This window comes from Ascidiella aspersa, chromosome 8, assembly GCF_963924565.1.
Source record: "Ascidiella aspersa chromosome 8, kaAscAspe10.2, whole genome shotgun sequence".
NCBI lineage: Eukaryota > Metazoa > Chordata > Ascidiacea > Phlebobranchia > Ascidiidae > Ascidiella > Ascidiella aspersa.
Genome location: NC_139454.1, coordinates 11,905,575 through 11,921,315, shown reverse-complemented (window position 1 = coordinate 11,921,315; position 15,741 = coordinate 11,905,575). Strand labels below are relative to the sequence as shown.

Genomic DNA, 15,741 nt, shown 5'->3' with positions numbered 1-15,741 from the left:
ACGTTGAAAAGAAGTCAATAATTTTTTATTCAGCAAACATCAGCCACTTGCGATCGAAACAAATATTTTAATTTAACTGGGGTTCAACGATTTTGTTATGCTGCAACGAATTAAGCTTAGATTGTTTATTTAGGTTTCAATCTTATATAACTTGAAACTATATTAATACATGTATAAAAACTTGTGTGTTTCCTTTTTTATAATAAAGTTTAAATTATACTAAGATTAGGCCATCGATGGGTTGTAGTGTGGCAGATAAGGATACTTAAAAAAGCCAAATGAGCTACAAAAATTATTTTGGGGTATTTTTTGTCGCATTTTAAATACCATCATTCCAAAGGCTCATAACATAATTAGATACTTATCATACGTAGCCTATCGAAAAAACACGCCACTGGCCAATACTTTTCAGCTAATCCAAAACTGAACTATTTGTTCTTCGTGGCCAATAGCGCCATTCTACTGGGTTCGAGGATAACGGAACAGGCAAATGTGTCTTATATTAATAACTTTTATTTTGCCTTTTAAACGTTTTTATGTGCGCAATATTTAAAAAAAAATATTGCCAATCACCCTTTTTACTGTTGTTTGTAAACAAGTCAATGTTTTGAAATGACCTAGAGTTCAAGTCAAGTCCTATTGAATAAATAACAAGTCAAGTCATATTTATAGCAAGTCAATTCCACATCAAGTCCAATTGTCATAAAAATGTTTATGTAGCAAAAGTTTAGATAGCTAACCCGATTTTACAAATGTCAATGTGTAAAAGAATATCTGATGTTGTAGAGAGCGGTATTTGTTCTTGCTACTTCACGCGTTCGTTTTGCGTGTGCTAAAAGTCTGTTTAAAGCAGGGCTGCGGAGTCGGAGTCGGACTCGGGACTCGAGTAAGACCTTGTAAAACTACCCGAGTCTCGAGTCCGACATGCGCATGCGCAGTACCGAATTTTAAAACTAATATGGCCGCCAAATGGAAATTATAAAGGTAGAATATTATATGACGAAATATTTTCCAACCGTGTATTGTAAGGGAATGAATTATACGACACTGTAGCGCGTCGACTTATTATTTGTTGTTATTTAATTACGTGGCCCAATTGCAGACCTGCCACGATTGCTCGTAAATTAACACGAAGATGTTATTTGCATTCCGTAAACACGCCTCTGCTAATCGATGGCCAGGCGTGTTTACAAAAGCCTAACTAGACGGCATCCTAACTGAATCTACTGAACGTAACTGGAACTGACTGAATCTCAATTTAACCAACTGATATAATGTAACGGACAGACTTTATTATGCTGGACTATGTTCTTACTGTACCATGGACTTTAATTTATTCCTGTAAGTTGATTGCCGTTCTGATGTTATACAATAAACTCAGATCCGTTTGATACCTTGCTGTGGCTAAACTGTTAGAACACGCAACCTTCGATCAATCTTAACAAACGGAGCCAGACTCAAATCATAGCAGAAACCAGCATCTGCTTCAAACTATTCAATTTAGCCCTGCAACACCCCTATAAGTGGATTGCTGAATATCCACGTTATTTTAGTTACGTAAATTCGTGAAATACAGGCTGCAGAGTCCGGGGGGGTATTTTTAACCGACTCCGCAGCCCTGGTTTAAAGTAGCTCTGGCTATTTCATTTTCCCTTTTGTATCCTGCCCATAGAGGCCGTTAACTGACCAGTTAATCCTTAACGCATTCGCTTTCCTCCAACGTCAGTTTTTATTTGATTTCTACAAAAATACACACCACGGGCACGCCTTACTGGCGAGACGCGTTTTACTGCGCTGAAAGCAGTTTCATTGAAAGCGGAGTATACGGAATTTTTCGAATGTACAATAAATTTTTAAGCGTCCTGACTATATGCACTTTGTAATGCAATCGCAGTTTGTTTTATTTTTGATTTAGTTGAGTTCAGATAACACGGTGGTCATGTACCCCTGTTGAAATATAAAATGTCAAAGGACTACTTAAGTAAAAAATATATTTAATGAGTCCACTTTTATATGCTCTTAACTGGACCTATTTTAACCTCGACCACAAATCATTAAAAACGAGAGTTTATGGAAGTTTGGGTTGGCTGATGCCCATGCACCTTATAAACACGTTTGGCTTAAATAAACAATAATTTTTAATTGAATAGAAAGCGTTAAAAATAAGAATAATATATCTTGAAAATTTTTGCCCCCGAGCACATATTGGATCTATGTGGCAATAAACATTGTATACTATATACCACACATAAACTAATCTCTTCCTGCTTGATTAACATAACTGCACAATAAGATCACAATTGAACAAACTATTGATTTTTTTAGGTAGGTAAGGCAAATAAATTATTTGGTAGAACAGTAACAACAATTAATAACAACCAACCGCAACCAATTTTTAAAAGATTAGTCGCACATGATTGACAAAAAAAACTAGAAGAAGAGGTACAAATATTACTTCTTGTAATCATAAAATCCGCTGCCAGTTTTGCGGCCAAATTTTCCTTCAGAAACAATTTTATTAACAAGTTCGCTCGGCTTGAATAGTGGATTATTTGGCTCCAGTTCACACCAACCTAAACATACATTAAACAATAATTATATTTATATTTAAAGAAAAAAGTGTCAAAAATGGACATAAACAAGTTTTAAATATTTTGTATAGTTTTCGGCTTACACATTTCATGGTATTAAAGTGAAAAGTAGTTATTCAACATAAAAAAACAATTATACAGGTGTATGGGGCTGAAAAGTTGTAATTGAAGATTATTAGGCTTAAAGATCGACAGTTATTAGGCTTAAGAGATTTACCATCCATTATAAATTTGCATGTGTCAAGTCCAACATAGTCAAGTAACTCAAAAGGTCCCATTGGATAGCCGGCACCAAGCTTCATGGCAGAATCAATGTCTTCTTTTGATCCATGGCCTCTTTCATGCAACCTCACTGCCTCCATAAGATAAGGCACCAACAAGCGGTTGACAATAAATCCTGGTGTGTCCTGACACAAAAGTTAGGCAAATAAAAACACCATTCACCATTTTTATTTCAGAGGTATTTTAAAAATTTTTTGTTCACCTGTTAAAAATTTAAGGTTTGCATTACAATTGAGTTAGCAACAAACAAACACAGGGCAACTTTATGCTAAAAAAGTAACTTGTCAAATTGAGAATTTTTACTAGTAATAGTTAAAAATTTATTTAAAAAAACTGTTCCTTGAGTACTGTGAAAGTTTAACATAATAGTTGTAACAATAAAGCTTAGTAAAGCCCACAAAAATATATTTTTTTTAATTTAAAACATTAAATTTTGCAAGAAATTTGGATAAATATAACCAGCTGATATTAGGGATAATATTACACCTTGCATGCAACAGTAGTTTTTCCCATTGATTTTCCCCACGACATAAGTTTGTCGAAAGTCTCATCACTTGTGTTTGGGGCTTTTACTATCTCAACCAACTTCATCATGGGAACGGGATTAAAGAAATGAACGCCGCCGAACCTTAAAAAAATCCAAAAAGAATACAATGTAGGCATTCAAGAATTGAGGTAACAGTGGAAAATAGGAATAAATTTATTTAAAATTACCAGCTTTTATGACTTGATTTTATTGTAAGCTTGATATTTATATTTAATGGGATGTAATTTCATTTTAATATATCCGAACAAATGCATCAAGAATACTAATGTAATGCAAATAAAAATACCTGTCTTGTCGCTGAGTTCCTTTTGCAATTTCCTGTATAGGTAACGATGAGGTGTTGGAGGCAAAAATAGTGTGTCTAGATTTAAAAGTTAAAATAAATTAATAAAAAACAAATAAATAACAAAAAAATCTTTTACATACTGAGGAGCACAAGCATCAAGCTTTTGAAATAAATCTTGTTTGACTTTTAAATTCTCCACAATGGCCTCAACAACCAAATCACAATTTTGACTTGCTTCGACTGCATCAGATTTGAATGACAAATTTCCAAAGATTTTTTCCACAAAACCTTGGCCTCCCTAGAGAAAACATGGTGTTCAGTTTGTAAAGATTAGTAAAAAATATCAAGTTTTTATTGCTTGAGGAAATAAAATATCTTATTTCACATTATAATTGGGAACAAGACATTTAGCAGATAAATAAATTATAGGACATGTAAATATTTGAAAAAAAATTTAAAAAATCACAATTTCACTATTTAGTATTTGAAAAGGGTAAAGGAGAAAGCTAAATGTGTTAATGATTTTTTATGTTACCAGTGTCAATTAAAACACTGCTTGATTGGTTGGAAAGATATGGCAGACCATTTCCATATAGACCTAAATAATATTATGTGTTCACTTACAGCAGGATCTTCTGCAAATTTTTTCTTTGCAACCCTTTGAAGGCTGTTTTTAATGGAAGCTTGTGTTTTGTCAAGAACTTTTTGATCAAGGTCAACAACAGTAACTTTTTGACCTTGAGTGGCGGCAACTTGTGCGATTCCGGATCCCATAAGGCCACCCCCAATAACTGTAAAACAATTCATTTTTAATTGAAATAAGATGTAATAAATATATACAAAAAAGTATAAGATTCTGGCTGAAAACTAATGCTTTAAATTTTTCAGAATTCTGCAGTGTGCAGCACCAAATTTGCAGCTGTGCAGGCGTGTAATCCTACCCCATTCAACCTTTTCATAGAAATTTGGGTGTACAATTTACTGATTGAGGTCTACACACAATTTGCTTTGAAAAAATCTTTGGTATGCAACTGCCAAAGAATGCAGACTGGGTGGTAGACATGCAATCACCTGACTGCTTTCCACAATTTATGGACACCCAGTCTGGAAAGTATGGCAGTTCTCGCAGGCACACAGGCAAAAAAATCCGGGTGACCGGGTGCAACAACAGGTAAATTTACTAGGCCATTGATATTCCATGCCAAAGGACGTCACTGACGAGATTTTGGGCAAGCATTCAACACCAAAGATCTCTGGCAGGAAGGCAGTAGAATGCAATGGGTATGCGATCAGATAATCCTTATAAACCGCAGCCAAGTTGCCTGTATATATATATATATATATTTTACTTACCAACTACACTGCTAATGCAGTTGCTTGCTGAAGTTCGCATGCCATGTTGAGCAATTTTTGTAACTTGAGAGAGCATTCTTCTGGATTTTTGTTTTTAGTATTTGCTACACTTCCCTATGAAATTCTAAATTCACAATGTTTAAGTTATTGAATTAGTCAAAATGTTTAGGTGCAAAAATTTGAAACTTCACTATAGTGACTAAGTTAAAGATTAAAACATGGTGCTAATCCATACAACTTTTTTTACAGTAACAAAACGAGTTGACACAAATGCAAGAAAGAAATAATATTCGAGAATAAATATATTAATACTACTTTGGATAAATATATTAATACTACGACCCACCCGAACCCAAAAGCTAACTTGCACCTTAACCCAATGTTAGCAATATAAACATCCAGACGAAAATGTGGTAGGATACTAGGTCAGCGCCTAAAACACAAAATAACCTTACCATAATAGACAGCCTTCTACTTATTTAAGGCAAATCACGGGAAACGAATAATTTTTTTACTTGGGCAACTCAATTAATTTCTAGGGCAGCTTACCATCCACCATTGTAAGTTATAGTTACGAATTTAACAACGAACTTTGACCCTGCTCCACATGATGCTTAATCATGCTTGTTACGAATTTTCAAATCTCGGACGACGTGAAAATAAAATTTAGAAAAAACACTATAAAAAACTTGACAAAAAAAATTACAAGTAAATGCTTTTGAATAGCTCTCTTAGCATTTTTTGTTATAGTTTAAACTTAAACATAAAACTCGCTTGAGATTTATGTAAAACCAAAGAGATTATATCTCTTTGTGTAAAACAGTGTATCGTACTAATGTGGTATGACGTCGAAGTAGTTATAGGCGTAGCCAGGGGGGGGACTGAGGGGCCATGCCCCCCAAATTTTTAAATATTTTGTTCTTAATAATTTGTTTTGTAGCATTTATGAGCAGTACCACAACATTTGATCACAGGCAAGCCACACCTTCAATTGTCATGCATTGTTACGTCTAAACGGTGTAGTTAATATAACATTTACTATACATTAATGTACTTTCACTACTTTCAGAGAGTTTTTGCTCATTGACTGTTTTTTGAGTATTGCGTTAACACTCAGTCAGTTGCTGCTCGAAACGGTTTGCTAGCATTGTTACTTGTGTTCGTTACGGCAGTTGATACAATGCTAAGAGCTAAACAAAACATTCCAACTTTTTGTCCCCCCCCAAAATTTTCGGTTGGCTACGCCACTGGAAGTAGTATGCATTTATTGAAGCGTTCAGGAATATGTCCCCGTTTGGTTGATTAGGAAGGAGGTTATAATTGTTTTCTAAAACATAGGGTTTGGCGCCGTTGTATCGGTAGGCCTACTCGATTATTTTTTTACAAAATAGTAGGCTACTTAACTCACTAAAAGCAAATTATTTTGCGAATCGCGAGAGTCTGAATTATGCCATCTAGTAGCATGCCCATTTTTAGAAAAACTTTGTACTGACACGTTATGGCGTGTTATGACACCATCTTCGACGTTTCGACGTATTACCTATACTTAGGTCGACTTCACAACCATGGGCGCCCGCACGGGGGGGCACTTGCCCCCCCCCCTGGAATTTCAAAATGCAATTATTAGTATTATTTATAAGTGTAATATGTATTACTTATAAAGGTTAAAAATATTATACATTATCCATTGCCCTCAGTGGCGTATCCAGGGGGGCGGGAGTTCTTACCCCCTTTTTGTAAGTGATATTATCGTTTGGTGTTCGTTTTTGTCATGGTTTAACAAACTGTTCGAAGCGGCGTGCTCTTTAAGTAATTGGGTCACGCGTCTTAATCTAATGCGAAACCAAAATCGAGCGCAAAACGCGTTTTTCGTCTTTTGTTTGGTCGACCGTAACCGTAAACGCTGGAAGTTTTTCTCTTTCGTTATTTGTTTAAGTTGACTGATTAGCAAGTGTGCATTCGACAATTGACAACGCTAAGTCAAACCTTCTTTCTTTTTTACTCGCTAATAAACGTCGAGTTATACGCAGTATGTTCCTCGCTGTTCGGTCTCTGCGTGCGCTCATATCCGATGCTGCACGACATTTGTTTAACTGAAGCAGTTTCTTAAAAGGAGGTATAATGGTGACTGTCGTGCGCGTTTCAAAGTCTCTATTTTTAAGTAATGATGGTTAACGCAAAATTATGCTATTTAAGCATAGGCCTACTCTAAGACCACGTGCTAAGTGTGCAATGGACACGACTTATTTCCCCTCATCCGCAGCTTGTAATTTAGCTGACTTGGCACACAGCTCGGCGCAGATGTTGCACTAATCTAATAACACCCGGAAAAAACATTCTTTGTTTAGCATTGCAGATGGCGAAAGACGTGCTTGTAATTTAGCGCTCGTTCCGTTCATGGAACTTGAAAACTGTGCTGCTGATAGTCGAATTATGTGTGATTCTACTACAATTAATCACACATATTCCACGGTCTTGGTTTGTGAAGTTAACGATTGTACACCGTGATTTTGCAGCTGGCGCCTGACAGGATTGTCGATGACGCACGTGGTCGCTTTTGCTTGACGTATTTGGTAGTTTCTGATTAGTTTTTTTCTCACGTCTTGCAATCACCATTCTATGACGTCATACTGTCACTATTTTATGACGTCATTATTCATTAACGTCAGACGAAAAATAGGGGAATTGCCCGAGTTAAAAATTCAGAACTCCCCTTTTGATTTTCTGGTTACGCCCCTGATTGCCCCCCCCTGGAAAATTTTCTGCGGGCGCCCCTGTTCACAACCAATTAATAACGTCGTAATATGGATGTACAACGTTTTGTGTTCTTCGGAAAAAGGAGGTTATATGCAATCAGGGTATACGTTTTTATCATGTGAGGGGTTTCCCAGCAAACAATTTACCGTTGCGTAAACGTTTTTTAATGGACTATTTAAACTACCAATAACGTTTTTCTGGACCGTTGTTTTGTCGTAAAGTGTAGACTCCCAGCATCGTTTTTAAAACGACATATATTACGTCAATTCTTACTTTCCTATGACGTTGCACAGAAATGTCGTAAGGACGTAATTGTGTAGACTCTAATTACCGTTTGTAAAACGATAAATATTACGTCAATTCTAACTTTCTAAAAACGTAAAACATAGACATTTATTACTGACTTTCCTATAACGTTGTACGGAAATGTTGTATGGACGTAATTGTGTAGACCGGTCATATTCAAATGGCGGATCGCGATCCGGTTCCGGATCTTTTCAACCTTTTGTGCGGATCTTCTAATGTAGTCTTAAAAAACAAACTTTCTACAGTGTTTTCATGTAAATACCAATTGTCAGTGTTAATGAATTTTGTCAAATATCAAGCATAGAACGAGACTTCCAAATGCTAATCTTTGTGAGCGTTTGAGGATATCAGTTAGCGACAGAAAGCCCCAATTTGATGCTATTGTAAGACCTGAAGTCTAAAACAGGGGTCGGCAACCCACGGCCCGCGGGCCGGATGCGCCCCGCCAATGTAATTCATTCGATCCGCCGCCTCTTTGACAAACTAGATACTAGTCCATTTCAAATACTTTTAGACTATTTTAACTAAAAAAAAACGTAAATGCGAAAGTTTTTTTGAACTATATATAAGCGCTTCATGCCGTTAACTAAAAACTTATTCAAAAATATTTGACATAAATTGTTTAAATCATAATTATTTTCGGCAATGTAATAAAAACTTACAACAAATTTAAAAGAAATGCCGGTATACGTAAAAAATCGCGCTCGCTTCGCTCGCTAGGTGCGCCCGGACTTAGAAAGGTTAACAAACACTAAATAAGATTAACTATTAAGGTTATCGCATTTCTTCAAAGTAGTTTTATTACACTTTTAATAGGGAGTATGGATGACGACGTTTGGGCTCGATTTTAAACCAAACAAACGCCATTTTTCGCGCTTTGCGCCGACACTTTACTGCCTCCTTAAATGTAATTAAACACGCTTTTAAGCAAAAAAAAAGATCCGAGGTCCGCCTGATTAAAAGTTGTTCTAACATTTTTTTGATAACACAATTCTCAGTTAAATTTTTGTGCTTTCTGAGTTTGGTGTTGGCCCGCGACTAGAAAAAGATTGCCGACCCCTGGTCTAAACCAACTCATCATTTTTTTTTCTCATTGAAACAATCTTGGTGCTGTAGCACACTTCACTTTTGACTCTTACAAAGTTATCAATATGTTGTAGGGTACATTTACATAAATAAAGCACCATAAAAATTAAAGCGTGTCTAATATGTTTACTATTCGCATTTGGTGGATCATCATGTTGTAAAGTTTGGCTGTGGTGGATCATGGCAGAAATCATTTGAACACCCCTTGTGTAGACTCTAACTACCGTTTGTAAAACGATAAATATTACAAACGTAAAACGCAAACGTTTAGTACTGACTTTCTTATAACGTTGTAATGAAATTTTACAAGGACTTAAATGTGTAGACTACCAGAAACGTACTAAGAACGTTGTGCTTGCTTTAAAATTTTATTAAAAATCAAAGCTGAGAACAGAAACGAAACAGTAGAACCCGTGGTATTATTCGTGTTTGGATGGCATATTAAGTGACATCCAACGTAAACTTTCAACATATTAGTCTCGCCCAACGAATATTTTTCAATGGCATATTCAATCGGATTCATTCAACGTAGGAGATAGCCTACTGCTGTGCAGGATGAGGATATGTCGCTGCTGGATACTGGCATCTCGATGTTCCTAAAAATAACTTTTTGTTATAATGGAAATAAAATAACGAAATTCAGAAATATATATCAGTTAGATATACATTTCTATATGATTACGATTTATTTTGCAAAAGTCAGGGGTGCATAACCTTTTAGCTGTAACGGCCCCTTGTCTTTATTTTTCTCACGGCCGCCAGTAGAATATGTTTTACGTCATAACGTGGCGTCATAAACCAATTAATTCTAAAAATAAATGAAGTTCTCTAACGGAGTCGTGCGAAACCATACAACTGAAAAAGGTCAAATCGCGTAAGCGCAAAAAATGCGTTTATTGAATTTAAATTGGCAAAACTTTCAATTTAAATGATATGGACTTAGGCACATAAAAAACAATGCCATATTGTTAAAAAAAATACCAGTATTTATTTCTTAATTTAACAGAAAATGGACTTATATTTTTTTAGTGACGCGGCGCACAATACTACAATTACATGCTGTAACAAATAGTGCAAATAGACTAAAACACAATAAAGACAGACGGAAATTCTCGTGAAGCGCCAACACTTTTATTTTCCTAAACATGTAATAGTCAACGGCCGCAGGTTGTGCACCCCTGGCTTAAGTAATAAATTGTTTAAATCATAAACGCAATACTAAAAGCTTGCAAATATTTGATTACATTGAAATTGCCTACAACATTATGGCACAAAAACATTGACAACTGTGTACACTTTAACTTAAGGAATATATTTGGGTTGAATGTTCTCTTTTTCAATCGTAAATAGTTGATATTTACTGGTTTCGCAGAAAGATGTAAATTTCAGTTTTTAAACACTTTCAACTAAAAGTTGTTCATACAAATAATGAGGGTTTTATATAGACCTAAACTGAACATCGAATGTAATGTCGATTACAATTAGCCTAAACTTTCTTTTTTATTACAATTCATATTTTAAAACAGTTTACCTTTTTATAAACTTAATAAAGTAAATTTTGATAGTTTGAAAAAAGCGTTAAATTATAGGGTCAATGGGGGATAAATTATAAAAAAAATATAAAAACAAAATGCAGTTCTAGGCCATTTAATCTGATAAATACACAAAAAAATAACCAGGTGTTGTCAAACGAATATATTTTGTCCTATGAAGAAAATGCCACACAACACAATTAACACATTTTTTTATGTTTAAGCCTTTTAAGTTGCTTGGTGAGCAACGTAATCTGTGATGTACTTGGTTACAAACGTAATCTGTTAAGCGATCCTGTAAATCTTCCTTAAATTTTAGTTAAAATCTATAATATAAAGTGCAGTACAAAATTACTTTTGATGTGTATTTTTCAATATTTAAACTGCATGTAAATATAACATTCAAAAATTATAATGTTTACTTTTGGGTAAAAGTTAAAAGATAAACTGCTGACAGCAAACTCCAGCGCAAAGCTGCCCTAACTTGCACTTCCTCAAAGTTCAAATGTTCGCGCAAAACACGTTCAAACTCGATTGTGATGATGTCATACGCATATCGGCCAATCGGACGTCGTGTGGAGTAAAATTATATGCACGGTAGCGAAGCGGGACGGGGTGGGAGGTCGTTGTGACCCAGCAGGAGGCCATTCATGCCAATAGCGTTGTTTCCCGCGGGAAAAGGTTAGTTAAGAATATAATATCTTTAAATTGAGCAACCTATGTCTATTGTCAGAATATATGCAATATGCTTCATAAACTTACCAAATAAGTGTTTGTTTGACAATTCACTTGAATGAGAAAAATACAATTTATATTGCACGTAAATTTTTCCAACAAATCAATTTGGTAATGCTTTTTTCGCACTTTAAATGTTAAATTAACTCGATTCCAAACTTTAGGATTCTAAACGAAATTGCCCAAAAATTAAAGAAAGCTACATATCTAAATGTTACTTTCGGAACAAAGAGATTTAAAATCTCTTTAGAGAAACGCTTTAAACAACGCATTTTTTTCAAAACCTAGACGTTTAACCATATACGTTGAATAGGATCATAAGCAAAACGTTTTTAAGAGTTTATCATTCGTTAAAATGAAACTAATATATTTAAATGTTTCCTACAAAGGTTTAAATAACGTTTTTTTGTCAAAACTCCAACTTTTAATCATATCTGTAAAATAAGTTCAAGTAAAACTTTATATAAGAGTGACTTTATTTTATATATTTATAAATTTCATGTAAACGTTTAGCTAACGGTATTTTATTAACAAATTAAACTTTTAAATATCTCCGTTAAAAAAGTACGGATTTTAAATGTTAATTATAATTAAAATAATATTCCGTTTTAAAACATTACTCAGCAAGGTTTACATAACGTACGTTTTTTTCAATAACGTAAGTTTTTTTGTTTTTTTTTAAAGTTTAACCATATACGCATATAAGTTCATAAGTAAAACGTTATATTATCGTGACTTTATTTTATAAATTTATAAGTTACATATAGACGTTTAAGTAACGGAATTTTATTCACAACTCACTTAGACGTTTAAATAACTTTGTTAAAAGGGTACGGATTTTAAACGCTATTTACGATTAAAACAAAGCTATATTCATTTAAAGTTACTTATTAAGGTTTACATAACGTTATAACATTAACGTCTAAAACGTTTATAATATTAACGTCTAATCACACACGTTAAATGGGGTCTTTAGTAAAACCTATAGTGTGTTACGTTTTTTCAACGTTTTATGAAATAATAATAAAAACTACTGTTTATGTGTTGCTTTATAGCGTTGACATAACGTAATTAAATTCTTATCGTTAACGTATGATTAAATATCTTTAAAATGTACGACTTTTAAACGTTATGACAAAAATGTTAAAAAAATTGCATTTAAATGTTGCCTATTAAAGTAACACTAACGTCATAAAAAACGCAACGTTAACGTCCTAATAAATGTTCTGTTCTTACGATTTTTAAACGCTAGTTTTAACGTTATAATAACGTTTGTAGTTTTCGGTTGTTTAAAAACTTCATGTCTACGTTATAATAACGTTTATTGGTTTTAGCTTCGTAAACAGAACAACGTTCGGGCAAAACCAAGATATAACATTTACTCTGTTGTATTTAGACGTATCACCACTTTACAACCAATTGTTAACGTTGTAAAATGGATGTATAACGTTTTGTGTTTGCTGAAAAAAAAAATAAATCAAGGTAGGCCTAATTGTTTCTTGTGGAGATTATTTTGTTGCCAAAGCCAATTCTTGTCAACATGCATAACAATGCTTACATTTCTTGCTCGCACTTAGCTTTATTCCGTAAATATATGAGTACCTAATTTAAAAGTGTGCTATAGATCTAATTGTCTAAAAAAAATAATCGTTATTTTACGATTACTCTACCATACAATGTAAAGTAAATGTTTGGGACTCACAGACTGACGTACGGTACCGGTAACATATAACCACAATATTATTAATTAAACCACAGTTGTTTATATTTTGAGGTAGCCTATAGTATTTTAGGTTGCTTTACTTTTCACCCAACCCGCCTATTTGGTGAATAATCTTGCTCCAGAACAGCGGTAACCAAACTGCAGCCACCGATTTGCTTATTTTCTACCTCAGCTAGATTAGATAACTCAATTACTGTGTTTGTATTCTTGTCTCGAGTATTTCGACTACCAATTCTTATAACTCCGTCATTATCACCGGATCCATTAATTATTTGGGTAAGGGTTTGGGTTTGGGTGGGTCAAATATTATTAAATATTTTTTCTTATGCACATTTTTCAAGTCAAATTACTGCATTGTCCAAGACCTCAAAGTCTAAAAGTCGGACTTTTAGATCCTTTGGATGCCCTAATCGTCGCAGACCTTAACTATACTAATTTCTGACGGATTGGGTGTCGTTGTAAGTAACCTATTCCAAATGGACACATAGGAGGCCGTAGGTTTTATTATAAATATTTTAGAATAAACGAGTTTAGGAGAAATTTAAGATGTTTTAAACACGATAAGATGTTTAATGAGTTTTTTTCTAGAACGTCTACTGAACTTTTTAGCAATCGTTATTACCGTTACGTTAGACCTGGACTACTAAAGACGTAAATAAAGCCAAGACGTATATATATATGGACTATGAACAAAGTTAGAATGAGCTAAAGACGTGGTTTATCACCCGATCCGTTAGAAATCAGTGCATTTCTAAGCAAAAAGGTCTACGACAATCAGGGCATCCAATGGCAGAAAAGTCTAGACTTTTAGACCTTGAGGTCCTGGCAATGCACTGATTTGGACCTTTAGGTAAACTCCCGGCGTAGTTAAATTAAAAATATTCATTAAAAGTTCAGAAAAGATAACAAAAAATATGAGATAGGATTAATAACACTTGACCCACCTAAACCCTAACGCTAACCCGAATCCTAACCCAAATAATGTGCGTTATTTTAATAATTCTTTAAATGCTGGGGAAAAAAGCCCAAACTCGGATGGGCATAAGATGGTTTCTCGTCCATTGTATTTAAGATTATTACGTCACAAATTGAGGTATTTGGTCCTGAAGCGTTATAATTATTAAATTATCGCACATTATTTGGGTTAGGGCGCTGGTTAGCGTTTGGGTTTGGTTGGGTCAAGTATTGTTAAACTTAATCTTCTTATGTACATTTGTTAATGCAAATTAGTGCATTGTCCAAGACCTCAAAGTCTAATAGTCGGACTTTTTGATCCTTTGAATGCACTGATTTTCGTAGACCTTTTTGCTTAGCACTGCACTGATTTCTGACGGATGGGGTGGGTTTATCCTACTGAAGATGTATTTAAAGTTTACTAAACGTGTTTGTCGAGCGTTAGTATTACAATTTTAGACTTCCTCGTGACGAAAATAAGGCAAATTAAGATGAAAACCAACAAGTTTTAGACAAGCTAAAGATGACCTGAAGCCATGGAAGAAGAAATGATTGCGTTTTTTAAAAGTGTATTGTCATCTGTAATCCAAGAAAATGTAGAACAAGCTCTACAAAATTGATATATATAGTATAGATCAATATATTTGGGTTTAATAATACTATTTGCTCGTGAACGCACTTTTAAAAATCCATTTAAGGGGTCGTAACTTTTAATTGACACCCCGATGCCACCTGTCACCGATTTCGTGACATCCTGTTTTACTGATTAAGTACACCCTGTCATTCATTTTTTTTAATCTGAAAAAAGTTTGCAGTGGACAGTATGCACTTTTATTTGTTTAAAAACGCAGTAGTTTGTTCCATATTTGCTACCCATAACTCAAGTCCAGTTTATACTGCGTATTTGTTGGGCTGATAAAGTTAGTACCGCTAGGCAGATGTAGAGTCGCTACATTTTTGTAGCCTGCACTTAAACAAGTTTAAAAAAAAAAAAAAAAAAAAAAAAACTGCCAGTTCTAACAATTAACTTTAACAATTTAAGTTTTAACAATTAACCATATTTAATTAAAAACAATTAGCGCTAGAATTCAGAACTGGCAGTTTTTGGGTGAAATTCATAGAGATCAGTGGTCGCACCAAAAAGTATTTTCAAACACATAATCTTTGTAATTAGTATTCTATGGTCGGGGGTTTACCTAAAGTTTTAAGTACGGAGAGGTAGATACTTAAACGTCTATAGTAGGATTCCAAATCTAAGCGTTTTCAGAACGCTTCCTATTGGCTGAAATTTAATGACGTCACAGATGAAATTTTAAGACGTAACAGGCGATCAGCTGAACGGCCGTACTAGATAATTTAGTTTTCTTATAGAAGAAAAATACCAAACGGGTTTTTGAACATATTTTTAACTCTGGTAATAGGACACGTCGAGCCGCTGCAAGGCGCTGGTCTAGAATCCTACCACAACGTTGAAATGATTATTAAGCAATGCATAATATGTGGGTTAGGGTGTCGGTTAGCGTTTGGGTGTGGCCGTGTGGGTAGGTCAAGTAATATTGTTTAACTCTATTACTGGACTCACCCAAACC

At 34.4% G+C, this 15,741-nt stretch overlaps 1 protein-coding gene across 1 annotated transcript; it reads right to left on the bottom strand.

Moving 5' to 3' along the window:
* Positions 1 to 2,294: 2,294 nt before the first annotated feature.
* Positions 2,295 to 5,185, bottom strand: LOC146136140 (hydroxyacyl-coenzyme A dehydrogenase, mitochondrial-like). The gene is made up of 7 exons (XM_083395445.1): positions 5,060 to 5,185; positions 4,331 to 4,497; positions 3,847 to 4,004; positions 3,707 to 3,781; positions 3,360 to 3,501; positions 2,809 to 2,998; positions 2,295 to 2,573 (listed from the first exon to the last, which is right to left on the bottom strand). Exons 1-7 carry the CDS (start codon positions 5,133 to 5,135, stop codon positions 2,452 to 2,454), a joined length of 930 nt encoding a protein of 309 aa, XP_083251571.1. The 5' UTR covers positions 5,136 to 5,185; the 3' UTR covers positions 2,295 to 2,451.
* Positions 5,186 to 15,741: the final 10,556 nt, after the last annotated feature.